We start from the raw sequence: 18,276 nt of genomic DNA on the forward strand, positions 1-18,276 counted from the left end.
TTAGGTCATGAGAATGTCCAGAGGACTGGAGTTCAGCTCACTCCCCTCACCCTGAGGGAGACTTGCTGTAATACACGAAGCAGCCATGGCAGGAGAGAGTTAGGCTCTGCGCGCTGGCGTGTATTTCTAGACTGACTGGTCTCTCACTGATCACTCAGCAGATTTCTACTGCGAAGCTGTATTTCCTGTGAAGTTACACCTTCATGTCCCCCTGCCTGGAGCAGCCTACCATGGCTTAAAATTTCCGATTTGCCCTCATATATCCATTGATTGTTTGATAACATTGGGTACCTATTCTGTACCATGCGCCATGCTAAGTAGTAAACCAGATAAATGCAACTCTTTCCACGATGTCGCATAATATAGTAGTGGTCGGAGACGATCTTTGAATATTTACACCAATAATTCGTCACTGTCATGTTTGGTGCTATGAAATACAGCACAATAACCGTTCTAGCTGAGGAGTCTCGTTCCCAGATCTATTCGTTTCTTCATACACTTTGTGAGGCACACAGCCCAGAAGAGCTGGTTCCAATTGCCAATGGGAAATACCAGAAAGAACCTTGAGAATCATCTTCCGAGTATTTACAAGATGATGATGCAAGAAGTAGTAACAACAACAAAAAAAAGTAGTAACAAATAGTTACACGAGAGACCTAAAACTTCAGGGCACAACTTCCATCAGCTCGACCCACCTGGATAGTCCTTTAAATTCTCAGGCCTATTTCCTGAGCAAAGCCAGTCCCATGAGATCCAAAACAAATCTAGTAAGGTCAAGGATGAAGCAGAAAGGGGCGCCTGGGTGGCTCAGCTGGTTGAGCATCCGACTTTGGCTCAGGACGTAATCTCAACAGTGCGTGGGTTCACGCCCCCTGTCGGGCTCCGTGCTGGCAGCTCGGAGCCTGAAGCCTGCTTCCTTACTATGCATGTCCCTCTCTCTCTGCCCCTCCCCTGCTCAAGATCTGTCTGTCTCTCAAAAATAAATAAATGTTAAAAAAAAAATTAGAAAAAAAAAAAGGACGAAGCAGAAAGACGACGCCAGCACAGGGTCATTTTGACTCTGAAAGGGAAAACCAGTTGTGTATACAGCTCCTTGTGCCTCCTACCCAATTTTTTCTGCAATGTCTCTATTTTCTCCATTTGACAGGTTTCAAACTGTGGGCAACTGTGTAGAATGGTTTTAACAGCTCAAATGAAAAAAATCTGCCTTGGGGAAAAAAGGAAAAAACAAAACAAACAGAACAAAAACACCATGAATTTTTCTAAGCAGTAAATTCTACATGCACCGAGTGGCTGCAGAGTCACTGACAATGATGAAACCACAGAGCACCAGGTTTCCAGCTCAAACTGGAAAGGACTTCTGTGTTGTTGTTGTTGTTGTTTCTGAATGAAAGTAGATATGCCTGAGGGCAGATGAATATAAATAATTCTTTATCAAAAATTTTTTCTCTTCAAAAAAACTGTGCCCCATTGAACCCCCTATGATGGTAATAAACAAATTTGACTTGGTAATATCCTGAAAAAACCCAGATTGTGTTATTCAAGAGAATACATTTAAAACAAAAACAAGGATTTGTATTCTTACACTAGAAGAAGTTTGGTATTTCTGAAGTCTATGCTGAAGAAAGAAGATGCCAGCAAATTCACTTGTCACCGTACATAAAACTAAGCTTTCTAAAGGGAATCTCTTTAGCGTGAGGTCAAATACGGTCTGCTCTCAGAAGATTCCCCAGATGCTACTATTTCAGCTCTTGAAAAGGCAGCTTCTGTTTCTCTGAGAAACAAACACGGTCTAATATTACATCAAAGCACCACAGATAACCTGAAATGCAAAATAACCATGCAAGCCACATTCCTCTTCCACAGAATTAGCAGGCACAGATCACCTGTTTCTGAGATCATTTATTTTACTCTTTCTTTTTTTCACTGGCTGGACTGTCCAAAACCTCAATCTTGCCTTTTCCATCCTCTGAGTGAGGAAGCTTAATGTTATCTACGGTGACTTCCGAGGGGGTGCCATCATCTTCCTCCTCAGACCCGGCGCTGTCCTCGGCGCTGTCCTCCGAGCTCGCTTCTGAACTGTCCTCCTGTTCGGCATCGGACTGATTCATCTCAAACAAGGCCACATCCTGCCAAAAGCACCAGGTGAGAAATTTATTCCTGGGCAGTTGCCTAAAAAGTTGTGATAACGACCCTGGGAAGAACCAACATTTAGCACAAATACTAAAGCACAGGGGACAAGAGATGTTTTTAACACATTATGGCACTTTTTTCTTTTCGCTGCCATAGTCCACCGTAATGATTTACATTTAGTACAAGTCTAAAAAGTCCCCCCACATACACAAAAAATAAATTAAATAAATAAATAAAAAGTCCCCCCACAACCCGATTCTATATACCCACATTCAACCATATGCGTTCAACAGATATGAACAGAGGCACCCGCGTGGCTCAGCGGGTTAAGTGCCTGCCTCTTGATTTTGGCTCAGGTCATGACCTCAGTCGTAGGATCGAGCCCTCTCTCGGGCTCCGCACTCAGCATGGGGCCTACTTAAGATTCTCTCTGTCCTTCTGAGCCGACCTAGCTCATGCATATGCGCGTGTGTGTGCTCTCTAAACAACCAAAAGAACGCCAATAAAACAAAAAACCCCAAATATTAACAAATCCTCACATGAGCCAGGCACCACACTGGGACCTAAAGACTCAAAGAGCAGCGACAAAACCCTTGCAACTTATGTTTGTACAGCTTCGGCTTTTGAGCCGGGGTTGGCAAAGCACAGCCGGGAGGCCAAACCGAGCACACTACCTTTTTTTGTTTAACTCATGGGCTAAGGATTTTCTTTTTTTTTTTAATTTTTCAGTGGTAGGAAAATAATCAAAAGAATAATATTTCATAAACCATAAAAATGATAGGATATTCGGATTTCAGTGTCCATAAGCAATGTTGATAAAACGTGCCTATTCATGACATGTCTACGGCTGCTTTCGTGCGAAAACGGCAGAAACGAGCAGTCGCCACAGGGACAGTACGGCCCACAGACCGGAAGTATTTCCTAGCGGGCCCCTTCCGTGAAATGTCTGCCGACCTCTGTTCTGGCTGGGAAAGAAAGACAAGGAGCACCTACGTATAAAGCACGGTGTGGGGCAGTGGAAATGGAGAAAAGGAAAGCAGGACAGGATTGGCCACTAATGGGCCATCGGAGAAAGCCTCATGTTGAGGTGACAACTGAGAGACAGAGGGAACCTGCCTGGAGCAAGGAGACTGCGTGGGAGCGCAGGATGGGGGGCTCGGCGGGAGGGAAGTGGGTGGAGAGCTGGAGGCCGATCCCACGGGCCCTGGAGAAACTCTGAATTCACCAGAGATGTGATGGGAAAGCGGGCCTGGGCCCCACGCGGTGTGAAGAACAGATGCTAGGGAAGAAAGGGCAGAAGCAGGGGGGCGCGTTGAGAAGTCACTGCAACAGTCCAGGGAGGAGACCATAATTCCATGGACCGAGGGTGGCAGCCGCAGACGTCACACAGGGTGGCTGGCTCTGGGAATGTTCTGGAGGTAGCGCTGACCAGAGTGGCTGCTGAATGGGGTATTAATCTCAACAACGGGGTCGGCTCTGTCCAGGGCAGAAATAGGAGGCGAGTCTAAATTGAGAGGATTTCCCACGTGGCTTTGGTAACCAGTTACTGCATTAAACACATCATTTATTTTTGCATTTTCAACCAATCAGGCTACGATTACTTCTTTTGCGCCTTGGATGGAAAAAAATTCACTTAGGACAATTAGTAAATTAAGATAACAAATGTAATATTTGGCCTTAAAAGCCCTCCTAGGATTCTCTATTACTGAAGTTCTAAGCTCCACTCAGGGAAGCTTACTGGTCTGTAAGACCCGTAATCATAAAGTGACTGGGTTCCCACGCAGTGCTGGAAACATGAGCTGACTTTGCAAGAACAGTAACACTTGGAGTCAAATGGAAAAGTCCTCTCTTTTGTAGATGAGACATACCAGTAAATTTTACTTGATGAAATGAAAACAAAGCATAGCTACCATTTGTATCACTCTTCCAAGACTCTCATCAATATCTTCAATATTGAAATGCCCAGGTGGTGCAGTGGCCATTTCTTTTCTTAGCTTTTCATTCGCCTGAGCCATCTGTGGGAGAAAGGTCTGCACTTGGTCCAATACTAAGGAGAGAAAATAGAGTGTATCAATATTTATGTCAGTCTTTGGCCAAACTTCAAATTTTAAAATCCAGAGTTTCCTACAAAACACTTCTGATTTCAAAAGTAATCAGGGACGCCTGGGTGGCTCAGTTGCTTAAGCTTCTGACTTCGGCTCAGGTCATCATCTCTCGGTCTGTGGGTTCAAGCCCCGCATTGGGCTCTGTGATGACAGCTTGGAGCCTGGAGCCTGCATCGGATTCTGTGTCCCCTCTCTCTGCCCTTCCCCTACTCATGCTCTGTCTCTCAAAAGTAAATAAAATGTTAAAAAAAATTTTTTTAAGAAGTAATCCTAGTGACAATAGTTAAAATTTTAAAAAATCTGAAATTTCTTTCATTTTAAAAACCTCCATCCTTTTTCTGAATCCTTAAAGCAGTAGGACTACACAAGTTAGTGAGTATTTCTCAATGTTTGTGTTTTCATATATCCCCAGACTGCACATTTCTAGAATGCTGGCATTTAACCAATAGTAACTGAATAAGGAGAAAGTGTGACTTAATAGTTAAATGCGCCATGCTCTGAGGCTTTGCGGTCAGGCTGACAAGGTTATTCACAGAATCCCAGTTCTGCCTCCTCCCTGAATTACCTTGGGCATGTTAACTAAGTAGTGGTTGTTCCTGTCTACCCAGCATGTTCCCCTTTTCTCATAATATAACCCTGACCTTCCTTTTAAGCTCTGTCATTTCTTGTCACTCTTGTGCCGTACCCTATACACGCCTAGATGCTCCACAACACTGGTCACCATGCTTTGGTTCAATACCATATACAGTGACACTGTGACCTAGCCAGGCCCATAAGAGATCACCCTGGGACTCCAGCTTAAACTGTGAAGAAAGAGATCCCTTCTTTCTGAGTGGGTAAATGAGTGGTTGAGCTCCTGATAAACTGGGCAACTTGCCACATGGTGAGGAAGGGCCTGTTCTAGATTTAGCCAACACCTAGGAAAGTGGAGCAGACCGCGGATGCCAGTGAGCACCTGGGTGCAGAGGTACCTGAGATCACTGCTCCTGTCCCCACAATCAAATTGGCCAACATAACTTATTTTTTGGCTTAAGGCAATTGGAGTTGGAGTTTAGTCATTTGCAACCACAGGTGTCCTAAATGAAATGAATTTAACCATTCAAAACCTCAATTTAGGGGCGCCTGGCCCAATTGATTAAGTGTTCAACTCTTGATTTCAGTTCAGATCATGATCTCACAATTCATGGGATGGAGCCCTGAGTCAGCATCTGTTCCGAGAGTACAGAGCTTGCTTAGGCTGCTCTCTTTGCTCCTCCCCATGCATGCACACGTACATTCTCTCTCTCTAAAGAAATAAACAAAACGTTAATTTACTCATCTGTAAAGCAGGGGTAATAACTCTATTGTGCTAAGTATAGGAGAGTCAATAAAGAAGGTATGTCTAACAGCGTGAGCTCTCAAAAAAGAAGCCCAGCACATAGCTGGGCACGTGAGTTCTCAAAACTTGTGAAGTCACTGATACGGCTACACAGTACACGACTGAAATGTCCAGAGAACAGAAGATGAAAAGAAAGAAGGTGGTAAAGGTTAAGGAACGGCCTTTAATTGTAAAATGGGGCCGCCAGAAGATGAAATGACGTCATATACATCCCAAGCCCCACACAACTGCAATCACAAGAAATGAAAAACATCAACAAGACTCAAATGGAACTCCACAGGCGGAATACACGGTGAGCAACTCCTTCAGACCCCGAAGCCCCTGAGCAGTCCCAGGGCTGGACTGGGGTTCACTGTGGACCTCTACGGCTTACACGAGCAAAATTTAACATCCCAGAGGGATGTAGAGAGAGAGGGGTAAGAGGAAGACAGGGAAAGATACTTACAGGGACTCCTCTCTATCCGAACCGTTTGAAGAGCTGAAGTTTTTCTGCGATCAGGCTTGGGGTTGATGAGTAGCCTGTCCCATATACCTGAAAGCACACCATCACGTCCTTTACCGGAACATAAGGAAACCGCAGCCCATCAGCAAAAGTGCCCCCATTCTCCGTGACAGTCTTAGAAAGAGAGGCCCTCCAAGTTCCACTGCAACATTTTACTTTACAGACACCCAGCGCCCTTTCCTGGGGCCTTTCTCATACATCTGCATGACCTGCACTTGTGTGGAGCAGAAATCCCCAGTGACAAATGAGTCTCCGCAACGAAGGGACAGGGGAAGTGGTACAGATACAATAATAATAGTTAAGCGGAGCCAGAAGTGGTTGTATCAGACAAATTATTTGACCTCTCAGACCATTCCTTTATTTATAAAGCACACCTGCCTTTATAAATAAGCGGACCTTCATTAAAGATGTCCCACCTAGCGGCGCCCGGGTGGTTCAATCGGTTGAGCATCCACCTTCGGCTCAGGTCATGGTCTCACAGTTAGTGAGTTCAAGCCCTGTGTCAGGCTCTGTGCTGACAGCTCAGAGCCTGGAGCCTTCTTCAGATTCTGTGTCTCCCTCTCTCTCTCTCTGGCCCTCCCCAACTCACGCTCTGTCTCTCTCTCTCAAAAATAAATAAACATTAAAAAAACGATGTCCAATCTAGACAAATGAGCCCTCTGAAAACTTCTTGTTGTCCTGCCCCATCACCCCTATACACCTTTTCGGCCCCGTCACTACTACTCCTCAAATCAACCAACTCTTCAGCCCATCAGAGCTCAGAGGACAGGGCCTGAGTTTTTTAAAACTCCAGGCTTTGATCACCCTGTTTCCAACAACTGGAAAACCTCTTCACTCAAGTACAAAATTCCTGTCCACCCCCAAAGCAGAGCTCAACAAATATTCTCTGATTACTACCTTAAGTCTAACAACTGGATTAGCATAAAGAATCCCATCAGCCTGAGCTAGACTGATTGTATTCGGATACACTGTGACTCCCTATCTCACTTACAAAAGAGATAACTGGAACCTTCTGCACAGGGTTTCTGTAGGATTTAATGAGCTAATTAATTCCTGGGTCACAGTAAGCACTACATAAGCTTTGGCTCTTATCATTAAGTCTTTGGAATACTCTGGGTTCTCACTGAACGTCTTCCAGCTGAGAATTAGCCCAAGCCCTTAGACCCATTCTCCTTAATTAAAAAAAAAAAAAATTCAATAGGTTCTACTACCTCCATTTTCGAAATGTGAAAACTGGAGCGTCAGAACTCTCCTACAGTTCCATAGCTAATCACTCGTGGAGTTGGGATTCGCATCCATGCTTTTTAACTCTACTACAGTGTCTGAAATCCTACGTGGCTTTCCTGGACCCAAATGTCCCTCCGCAAGAGAGAGGACAGGCACTAAGGGGTGGTTCTGTAAACACAGAGGGGTGGGAGTGGGGGGTTAGTCCACAATAGTCACCTGCTCCCTCCACCGGCCAGCTGCTGGGGCCCGGGCAGCCGACCTAAGGCCCTCCTCAAGCCCACCCCACCCCCGCTCAGGGGAGGTGTCCTGCTGCGCTGCTCCGCAGAGTGGGCGCCCACTACCCTGCAGAATCTGAGAGCCTCCCTGCGCCCGCGGCCGCGTGGCCGCCCCGAGGCTTCCTAACTCCAGCCGCGCCGTGGCGGCCAAGCTGAAGCCCTGGGGCCGCCCCTGGGCGTCACTTCGGGGGTGCCGGGCCCCGACAGGGAGCCGCCAGCCGGTCCCCCGGCTCACACGCCCCCCGCCGCACGTGAGCACTGCATGCAGACGCCACCCGCCCGTCACCTCCGCGGTCGCCGCTTCCTGCCGTCAGCAGCTCCTTAGACACCGAGATCCCCGAGCGGTCCCGGGGGGAAGAGGGAGAAGCGCCAGACTGCAGCTCACCCCGAACCTCCATGCCCCTCGCTAGTTGAGAGCCGGCCCACCCAGGCCCGGATGCAGGAAGCTCGGGCAGGGGGCGTGGCCAAGGCCACGATTGGACGAAATTCGGAAATGGGCGGGGACAGGGCAGCCCACGGCCAGGGCGACCCCTGGCGGATCCTCGAGGCCATTTCTGTGGTGGGAAAAAAAAGGTTAGGCCTGCTGAGGTCCCCACACTGGATGAAAGAGCTGGCAAAACTTGATTTTAGTCAAACAAACCGAACAACAGCGCACCATGAGGCTGTCCTCCTTGTTATTTTATTTTCTTATGTTTAGATTGTGGTTAAAAAAAACACAAGCAACATAAAATTTAGCATCTTAATCATTTTTAAGTATACAGTTCCGAAGTGTTACCTGTATTTACATGGTTATGTACAAGATCTCTAGAATTTTTCATCTTGCAAAGCTGAAACTGTGTCCATTGAGCAACTTCCCCTTACGGTTATCATAATAACAACTTAGCATTATATTACAACCAAGTTCTAAAAAGTAGGACACAAAAATTATGGGAGAAATGACAGCAGGCACTGGAAACTCTGACTGATGTATTTTTTAAAATTTTTTAAATTTATTTTTGAGAGACAGAGAGAGAGAGCGTGAGTAGGGGAGGGTCAGAGAGAGGGAGACACAGAATCTGAAGCAGGCTCCAGGCTCTGAGCTAGTTGTCAGCACAGAGCCCGACACAGGGCTTGAACCCACGAACTGTGACATCATGACCTGAGCTGAAGCTGGGCGCTTAATGAACTGAGCCACCCAGGCGCCCCTGATTGACGTATTTTAAAAGCTGTCTTCACTCTTTTTCTATTTAAAATCTACTCTGTCTGGAGATCCTTCAGGGAAAAAGAGCACCTTTTTACTTTATATTGCCAGTGCTTCACTTGGAGTCAGGTACATAGTAAATGATTAATCCATGTTTAGTGAATGAATGGAGAGAAGCTGAACAAATGAATAATTGTGAATTATTTCATTGATTGATGGATCACCCCTGTAAAACTGGATTCTAGCCCTTAGAAAAGTTTTCAGATCTCTGTTGTGAATTGACTGAGATCAGAAGCCCATAGGTACAATGCTGTACAAAACTATTGAAGCTATTTGTAACAATAAGTTAGGAATGAAGACATTCATTTCCTGCCAAGATAAAGTAGATGATGCACTGGCAGAATTTAGTCTCCTTCCTAGAAATAATGTTGTTAACCAGAAAAACAGTTTTATAAAATATGACAATAAATGTAAAACATAGCTTTTCTTGCCTTTAATATCTCTAAAAGATAATTGTTTCAATTTTTAAAAAATAGTATTGGGTTTACAACAAATGTAGAAGTACAATACATATGACAAGAACAGCACAGAATGTGGAGGTAGTAAATCTGTTGTAAGGATCTTATATTTCAGGGGCACCTGGCTAGCTCAATCAGTAGAACACGTAATTCTTGATTGTGGAGTCATGAGTTCAAGCGACACCTTGGTGTTAGAGTTTACTTAAAGTATATGTATATATAAATAAATAAATAAATATAAAAGGGGTCTTATATCTTATGTGAAGTACTTTTAGGATTTAAAGATAGTGATAAGTTAAAGATTTATATTGTAAATACTAGAGCAACTCCTAACAAAAAAGTAAAAAGTGGGATAGCTAATCAGCCAATAGTAGAGATAAAAACTGAGCTGTACGATATAATCAATTAGTCCAAAAAAAAGCAGGATAAAAGAAAAGAGGAGCAAAGAACAGATGGGACAAATAGAAAACCAATAAGAAGGTGGTAGAGTTAAATTATACCCATTTCAGTAATTAGATTACATGTAAATTAGTCTAAGATTTAAAAGGCAAAAATTGTTAGACTGGATAAAGCAAGACCCTACTGCATGCTGTCAGCAAGAAGTTCCCTTTAACTGTAAAGACACATAGGTTAAAGGTCGAGTGATGGAAAAGATAAACCATGCAAGTATGAAACAAAAGTCAAGGCAGAGTAGCCACATTACTACCAAACAAAGTAGATTTCAAAACAAAGTGCTGTAGACGGAATGTTTGTGTCCTCCCAGAATGTTTGTGTTGAAGCCCTAACCCTCCAGTGTGGATATATTTGGAAATAAGGACTGTGAGGAAGTGATTATGATTAGATGAAGTTGTAAGCGTGGGGCCCTGATCCAATAGGATTAGTGCCCTGATAAGAACCACCAGAGTACTATTCTTTCTCTCCCCACACGCGCACACCCGCCAAGGAGAGGCCGCGTGAACGCATGGTAAGAAGGCACCCTTATGCGACCCAAGGGAAGAGCTCTCACCAGAAACCAAAACCTGAGCAGACGAATGCACCAAGGATAAAGAGGGACATTTCATAATGATAAGGTGATAAATTCATCATAATTCACAATAGTTTTGAATGCATCTCATAACTGAGCTTTGAAGTATAAGAAGGAAAATCTAATAGAGCTAAAAGGAGAAATAGACAATATTATTATTATTGTTGGAGATTTTGACCCTCCTTTCTTGATAGTTGATAGAATAAAGTATATATAAAACCAAGACGTATAAAGAAGCCTTGAGCAAAACTATCAACCAACTTAACCTAACTGACATGCAGAACACTTGACTTTGCAACAGCAGAACACACATCGTTTCAATGGCAACAGAATAATCAGTTAGACTGATCATATGCAAGGCTATAAAATAAGTCACAAAACATTTAAAAGATTAAAATTATACAGAGGCGCCTGGGTGGCTCAGTCAGTCCAACTTCGGCTCAGGTAATGATCTCCTGGTTCATAGGTTCAAGCCCCACATCGGGCTCTGTGCTGACTGCTCGGAGCCTGGAGCCTGCTGAATATTCTGTATCCCCTTCTCTCTCTGCCCCTCCCCGGCCACACTTTGCTTCTCTCTCCCTCTCTCTCTCTCTCTCTCTCTCTCTCTCTCTCTCTGTCTCGCAAAAATAAATAAAATGTTAAAAAAAGTTTTTTAAAAAGATTGAAGTCATACAAAATGTGTTCTCCAATGTCAACAAAACTAAAAATCTTATCTAGGTTATCAAAAGCAAACTAGAGGGGCACCTGGGTGGCTCAGTCAGTTGAGCATCCAACTTTGGCTAAGGTCATAATCTCACGGTCCATGGGTTCAAGTCCTGCGTCAGGCTCTGTGCTAAAGCTAGCTCATGAGCCTGGAGCCTGTCTTCAGATTCTGTGTCTCCCCCTCTCTCTGACTGTCCCCTGCTCATGCTGTCTCTCTCTCAAAAATAAATAAAACATTAAAAAATTTAAAAAAAAGCAAACTAGAAATCAATAACAGAAAGATATCTGGAAAATCTCCAAAAATTTACAAATTAAACAATTCAGTTCTTTTTTTAAATTTTTTATTAATGTTTATTATTTATTTTTGAAAGAGAGACAGAATGCAAGTGGAGGAGGGGCAGAAAGAGTGAGGGAGACACAAAATCTGATGTAGGCTCCAGGCTCTGAGCTGTCATCACAGAGCCTAATGCCAAGCTCAAACTCATGGAGCATGAGATCTTGACTTGAGCTGAAGTCAGATGCTTAACTGACTGAGCCACCCAGGCGCCCTCTAAACAACTCTGTTCTAAATAACCCATGAGTCAAATATAAAACACAAAAGAAATTATAAAATATTTTGAGCTGAATTAAAATAAACGCTGAAATATCAAAATGGATGCAGTGTAGGGGCACCTGTATGGCTCAATTGGTTAAGCATCCAACTTCAACTCAGGTCATGATTTCAGGCTCATGAGTTCAAGCCTGGGATGTGGAGCCTGCTCCAGATTCTGGGTTTCCCTCGCTCTCTGCCCTCCCCCACTCGTGCCCTGTCTCTCTCAAAAATAAATAAGCATTTAAAAAATGTATGCAATGTAGTTGGAGCAGTACAAGGAGAAAAATTTATAGCATTAAGTGCTGATGTTTGAAAATATATAAAATCTCATTTATCTCAGCTTCCACATTAACTAGAAAAAAAGGAACAAATTAAACCTAAAGCAAGCAGAAGAAAGAAAATTACAAAGAGTGGAAATCAATAAACTAAAACATGAACCTAATATAAAAAAATCAATAAAACCAAGAGCTGATTATTTATAAAAATCAATAAAATTAATAACCCTCTATCCAAACTAATCAGGAAAAAAATGGAGAAGACAAAGAATATTAATATCAGAAATGAAAAAGGAGCATTACTACAGATTTGACAGACATCAAATGGATAAAGAAAACATTCTTAATAATTACGCTAATAAATTTTCTAATTTAGATAAAATGGACAGATTCCATGAAAAACACCCACTACCATAGTATTCGTTCTTATTTTTGACAAATGTACCGCGGTATATACAATAGTACAAAGGGTGGAAACTGAGTAAAAGACAAAAGAGAACCCTCTGTGCTATCTCTGAGAATTTTCCGTAAAATTAAAATTATTGCAAAATAAAGAATTTGTTTTTAAAGTAATTCCAGAAAATTGTCCTAATGTGTAGAAATTTGAATATACATATCAAAAGTCTGTATCATTTCTCCAAAAAAAAAATCATCCCAGAATAGTCTTTACCAAAACTTATTCTGGTAAAACTCTTGGACTTTAAATATAAGAAAAACACTGTCAGAGTATTTTGGCAAAAAGACCCCGTAAGTCATGAGGAAAGAAATTAAGACTGGCACTTAATATTTTGACAGAAAGATTTTTGCCAGAATGCAAATGAATAAGGTATTTAAGATACTCAAAGAAAGAAAATTTAAGCTAAGGATGTACCTTAACTGCCTTTCATGTATAAAAGTTTTAAAGAAACAGTCATGAACATGTTAAGACAGGAAATATTGCTCCCACAGCCCTCTTGAGGAATCTCCCAGAGAATAAGCTTCAGAAAACGACAGGAGAAATTCAACTTCAGTTTTGGTGGTGAGCATTTTACAGTAGAATTGAGGATAACCCAAATCAATTGGTGAGAATAAGGTTCAAAGAATACTATGTATTTTTATAGGCTTGATATTATGGATATAATACAAATATCAAAAATGGGGAGAAAGCAGAGATGACAAATGAAAAGGAAATCTTGCTTTTTAAAAACTGGAAATGAAAAGGTAATACTTTAGGGGTGCCTGGATGGCTTAGGTGTTAGTGACCAAATTTTGATTTTGGCTCAGGTCACGATCTCATGGTTCATGGGATCGAGGGGCACCTGGGTGGCTCAGCCGGTTAAGTGTCCGGCTTCGGCTCAGGTCATGATCTCACGGTTTGTGGGTTGGAGCCCCGTGTTGGGCTCTGTGCTGACGGCTAGCTCAGAGCCTACAGCCTGCTTCGGATTTTGTGTCTCCCTCTCTCTCTCTGACCTTCCCCTGCTCGCACTGTCTCTGTCTCTCCAAAAAAAAAAAAACAAAAAGGGATTGAGTCGTGTGTTGGGCTCTGTGCAGACAGCATGGAGCCTGCCTGGGATTCTCTCTGTCTCCTTCTCTCTCTGCCCCTCCCCAACTCGTGCAGAAGCACACGTGCATGTGCACTGTCTCTTTCAAAATAAATAAATAATACTTTAAATTAGATATTTGGGATAAAGGAGGAAAGAGAAAGAGGAGATGACTAGTTAATTATAATATTGTTCATAATAGAAAGACAATGTCAAAATAAGAGGGGACTGAATCCTCATAATATTCACCCTTTTTCTAAGTCACATGGAAATTTCACAACATTGACAGATCACAGTCTGCAGAGAAAATTTCAATGCATTCCCAACATGTAAATGATATAGATGGCTTTCTGTGGTCATACACAATTCAACATAACTAGAAAATAATGACAGATTTTTTTAAACCTTTTCCACCTAAAACTGTAAAAACACACTACTAGCAATCCTTGCATCAAGAGGAAATAGTAAAATAAAACTACTCCCCTCAAAGCTAAGTATTTAAAAAGTCAAGAAAATAGACAAACCACTAGCTAACTTAAGACAAAATAGGGAGGGGAGAAAGGTTTGGAGGTATAAAAATGATAATGAAATAATAACCATAAAATCAGAGGAAATACAGAAAAATCTAGACTACTTTGTACAACTCTATGGAAATAAATTCAAAAACCTATATGAAGCCATTTGAAATGGATAATGTTTCAGAAATATGTAAAGACATATACCAGTAAAAGATCCATGAATTTGAGTATATAAAAATTCAAAAATAACTTTTACATAAGGAAAATCAGCGTAAATAATGTAAAAAGGCAAATAACTTAAAAACAAGGTTTCCAACTTATACTACTGTAAAGTTTCAATACCCATAAAGAGCTTTCTTCTAAAGATGGGGAAGAAAAAGATCAAATAATTCCATGAGAAACAGCTTAGAGAAATGAACAGAAAACTCATAGAAGTAGAAATAAAAATGGTGTTTAAACATATAAAGAAGATATGCTCTAATTCACTCATATTAAAAAAAATAATGCAAAAGAAAATGACTCTGAGGACCCATCTCTCATCTATAAAATTGGTAATAATTAAAAAATTACAACATACCTATTGGCAAAGTTGGGGAAACTCTCTGTCACACATTAATGTTGGGAATGCAAAATGGAAAGGAATTGGCATTATCAAGTAAAATTATCTATATGTTTTCCTTTTTACCCAGAAGGGAGGGGAGGTGGTGGATACACTACTTATACAAGTAAAAAATGAAAATAACCCAGATGTCCATCAGTAGGGACCTGGTTGAATAAACACTCAATGGGGTACCATGCAATGTGGAAAGGAAAGAGGAAAATCTGTGCATCTTATATGGAGTGATCTTCGGGATATATATATAGATATGTGTGTGTGTGTGTGTGTGTGTGTGTGTGTGTGTGTGTGTATGTATATACATATTTGAGGTGGGGGGGCAGAGGAAGGAGAGAGCCTTAGGCCTCACACAGGACTCCATCCCATAACCCTGACATTATGACCTGAGCCGAAATCAAAAGTTGGATGCTTAACTGACTGAGCCATCCAAGCGCCCCTCTTCGGGATAGATTGATAAGTGAATAAAGCAATTTTCAAAACCGTGTTTATGGAATGCTGCCTTTTGTGTGATAAAGAAAGGAAACTTCCTCTGTATGTGTACACGGCCACACACATATTCATGCACACATGCTTATATTTTCAAAAAGAAACAATAGAGGATAAATCACAAATGAGTAAAATAGTCATCAAGAAGGAAAAGGAAGGAACAGAAAAGGATATTAAACTTTGCAGAATATATTTGGTTTTATAGTTTTGACTTTGGAATCAGGTAAATACCTTGCTTACTTAAAAATAAAAATGAGTACACAAGGAAAGAAACCACCCTCCTTCCAACTGAAAACAAACTGAAACGACTGAATTTAACTGTATGTCATTCAAGTTGGTGGCATAACAACACAGAAAAGAACTATTTTAGGAAAATCTTTAAAACACAATATTTGGATGGTGCATCATTAGTAAGATATAGCTTACGGGCAATGACAGTAACTACACGCCTACATAGAAATTTTAAAATGTATCCAATCATCTTAATTTCTAGTAGCACTATTAGTATGGTTATAATGAAACTGTTCTATGAATATTCTTGGATAAAGCAAATAAGTAATTATATTAATATCATTTGCAGCTCAGACTTTTTGTTCAAGAGAAAAGAAATAAAGGTCAAATCCTCCCTAGGTGCCTGGGTGACTCAGTCAGTTAAGTGTCTGACTCATGGTTTTGGCTCAGGTCATGATCTCACCACTTGTGAGTTCGAGCCCAGCTCTGGCAGCAAGGAGCCTGCTTGGGATTCTCTGTCCCCCTTTTTCTCTCCCTCTCTCTCGCTCATGCTTTCTCTCTGTCTCTCTCTCAAAAACAAACCAATAATTTCTAAAAAAATCTTTTAAAATTCCTCCAGGATTTTCAAATTTGAATTGGTAATATCTGTATAAATACATGATTTCTTTTTCTCTTTCTGAAAAACCACTCATTCTTGAGCTTGGTTCACTGGGAGGCCTGGAAACAGTAACAAGGCAACCTAGCAAGATCCCTTATCCAGAGGGTGCCTGCAGAATTCCTTTCCTCACTGAAAGGAACAGAGCCTTCTTAGACAAATGGCTGATGTCAAGCCTGGGTCATTGGTGGCGCCAGAACGCAAGAAAGCTCTCAAAGACCACTGGGCCCATATCACAAGGAATCTGGAACTAACTCTGAGATGCCCACGAGGGATAGCTGACAAAACATGGCTGAACCAGTCATTCTGACATCTCTAAAAGGATGGCCAACTGGATTTTGTATTCCCTTGATTCAGTGCATTAGGAAGTGCACAGTGCTACCTAAAAAGGTTTCTTGTGAACAAAACAAGAGGGGGAAAAAGAAACAAACCTTTTCCTGTATCAAGCCCCTGGTTCTATCCTCTTTACAGGAAATATGAGGAATAGATGGATAAGTGAAACCACTCAAGAAAGCAATTAATCAAATCTAGAATGTGGAAATCCTACAGCACAAATATCTTTTTTAGTCAACAGAAAAGTGATATGAAAAGGTGAGCTATTTTATCTATCTATCTATCTATCTATCTATCTATCTATCTATCTATCTGTCTGTCTATCTATCTGTCTATCTATCTATCTAGAGTGAGCATGAGCGGGGTGGGAGTGGGGGGAAGACAGAGAGAGACAGGAAGAGAGAGAATCCCAAGCAGGCTCTACACTATTAGCACAGAGCCCAATGTGGGATTCAATCCACCAATTGTGAGACCATGGCCTGAGCCAAAATCAAGAGTCAGATGCTCAACCAACAGAGTCACCCAGGCACCCCAAACTCTTCTAAATGTTGATACTTAGAAGGCATATAAATATAAGAAACTGTGATTGACCTCCATATTTGTTGTAGTTGTTATAATGAGCAAGCTCTAATGTTGATAGATTCCAAACAGCACCTCACTGCTGATTGGGTGTTATAATATAAATTTCCCGAGATATTTGGAAATAAGATTGTCATCGAAAAGTTAAGATGTAAATAAAACTAACCTACTTGGGTCGTAGGCCCACTTTTGGACTGGCTGACACAAGGGGACTGGAAATATCCTGATGGGTTTAGGCCAATCAGAGCCACTCCTCCAGCTGGGGGTGGGTCTTTGAATATCATCTAGGGCAGCAGAGTTTCTGTGGTAGGGAAAGGGGGACAAGGAAATTAGGGGCGCACTCACAATGTCTACTACAACCAATAATACTTGGGGTATCCTATTTCGAGGTCTTTCCTTTTCCCCTTTTTTTAAAGTTTATTTTTTTAATTTTGAGACAGAGAGAGACAGCGACAGAGACAGAGAATTCTAAGTGGGGTCTGTGCTCAGTACCAGAGCCCGACTTGGGGCTCAAACTCACGAACCATGAGATCATGACCTGAGCAGAAATCAAAAGTCAGAAGCTCAACCAACTGATCCACCCAGGTGCCCGTTGAGGTTTTTTCTAAATGGTAATTTTTAATCCTTTCAAGCTTACTCTTTGTCTTTAGCAGACTAATCAAACTGATCATGTATGCTCATAACTTTTCAAATTGCTATTATCTGGCTCCCAGACCCGTAAGAACAATTACCTGGTTAACTTAATTACCCAACTTGGTGAATCAGAACTATTTTATCTCTAGAGATATAAACACTTAATGCTGAAAATTATGGTGTAATTATAGTACAAATAATTTATTTTGGTTAACCTCTCAATCTATTTTAATCCTATGGATACAATTAAATGTGTAAAAGAAATACTTTGTTTTATAACAGGGTAAATTTTTTCCCTGGAGTTTAGGGTAAGAGGAGGAGCCAAAATTTATTTCTCGTAGACGGAAGAATATTCTCAAGAGTGGTCACCCTAAACTGGAGTTAACTTGATTCTCCGCCTCGTCTGCTAGAATTTTTACTTTTATTTTTTATTCTAGACTGAGAGAGAAAGAAAACACGCAAGTGGGGGAGAGAGGCAGAGAGAGAGAATATTAAGCAGGTTCCACCCTTGGCACGGAGCTTGACACGGGGCTCCATCCCAGGACCCTGGGATCATGACCTGAGCCAAAATCAAGAGTCGGATTTTCAACCAACTGAGCCACCCAGGCAACCCTGGAATTTTTAGATTCTTTTTTTTAAGGGTTGAATTTTCGTATATAGTGCAAGGCATCATTTCTCCCTCAAAGTTCCATCCACAGCATGGCATAAATAAGATCTGTGCTAAATTCTGCTAAATATCAACGAATCAGAAGTAACACCATAATATTTTAAAAAAGGATGAAAATGTGCATACA

The 18,276-nt window shown here is 41.6% G+C and overlaps 1 protein-coding gene across 3 annotated transcripts; it reads right to left on the minus strand.

The window, feature by feature from the left end:
* Positions 1-1,882: 1,882 nt before the first annotated feature.
* Positions 1,883-8,060, minus strand: C10H12orf45 (chromosome 10 C12orf45 homolog). Of its 3 annotated transcripts, none has more exons than XM_029955629.1 (4): positions 7,907-8,060; positions 6,062-6,148; positions 4,044-4,180; positions 1,883-2,129 (listed from the first exon to the last, which is right to left on the minus strand). In XM_029955629.1, exons 1-4 carry the CDS (start codon positions 8,016-8,018, stop codon positions 1,908-1,910), a joined length of 558 nt encoding a protein of 185 aa, XP_029811489.1. In that variant the 5' UTR covers positions 8,019-8,060; the 3' UTR covers positions 1,883-1,907. The 3 variants fall into 3 exon arrangements, with proteins under 3 accessions (XP_029811489.1, XP_029811491.1, XP_029811490.1); XM_029955631.1 differs by having other exon boundaries at positions 8,006-8,033; XM_029955630.1 differs by having other exon boundaries at positions 6,062-6,169; positions 8,006-8,031.
* Positions 8,061-18,276: the final 10,216 nt, after the last annotated feature.

The sequence above is a fragment of the Suricata suricatta genome, chromosome 10 (assembly GCF_006229205.1).
Source record: "Suricata suricatta isolate VVHF042 chromosome 10, meerkat_22Aug2017_6uvM2_HiC, whole genome shotgun sequence".
Classification (NCBI taxonomy): domain Eukaryota; kingdom Metazoa; phylum Chordata; class Mammalia; order Carnivora; family Herpestidae; genus Suricata; species Suricata suricatta.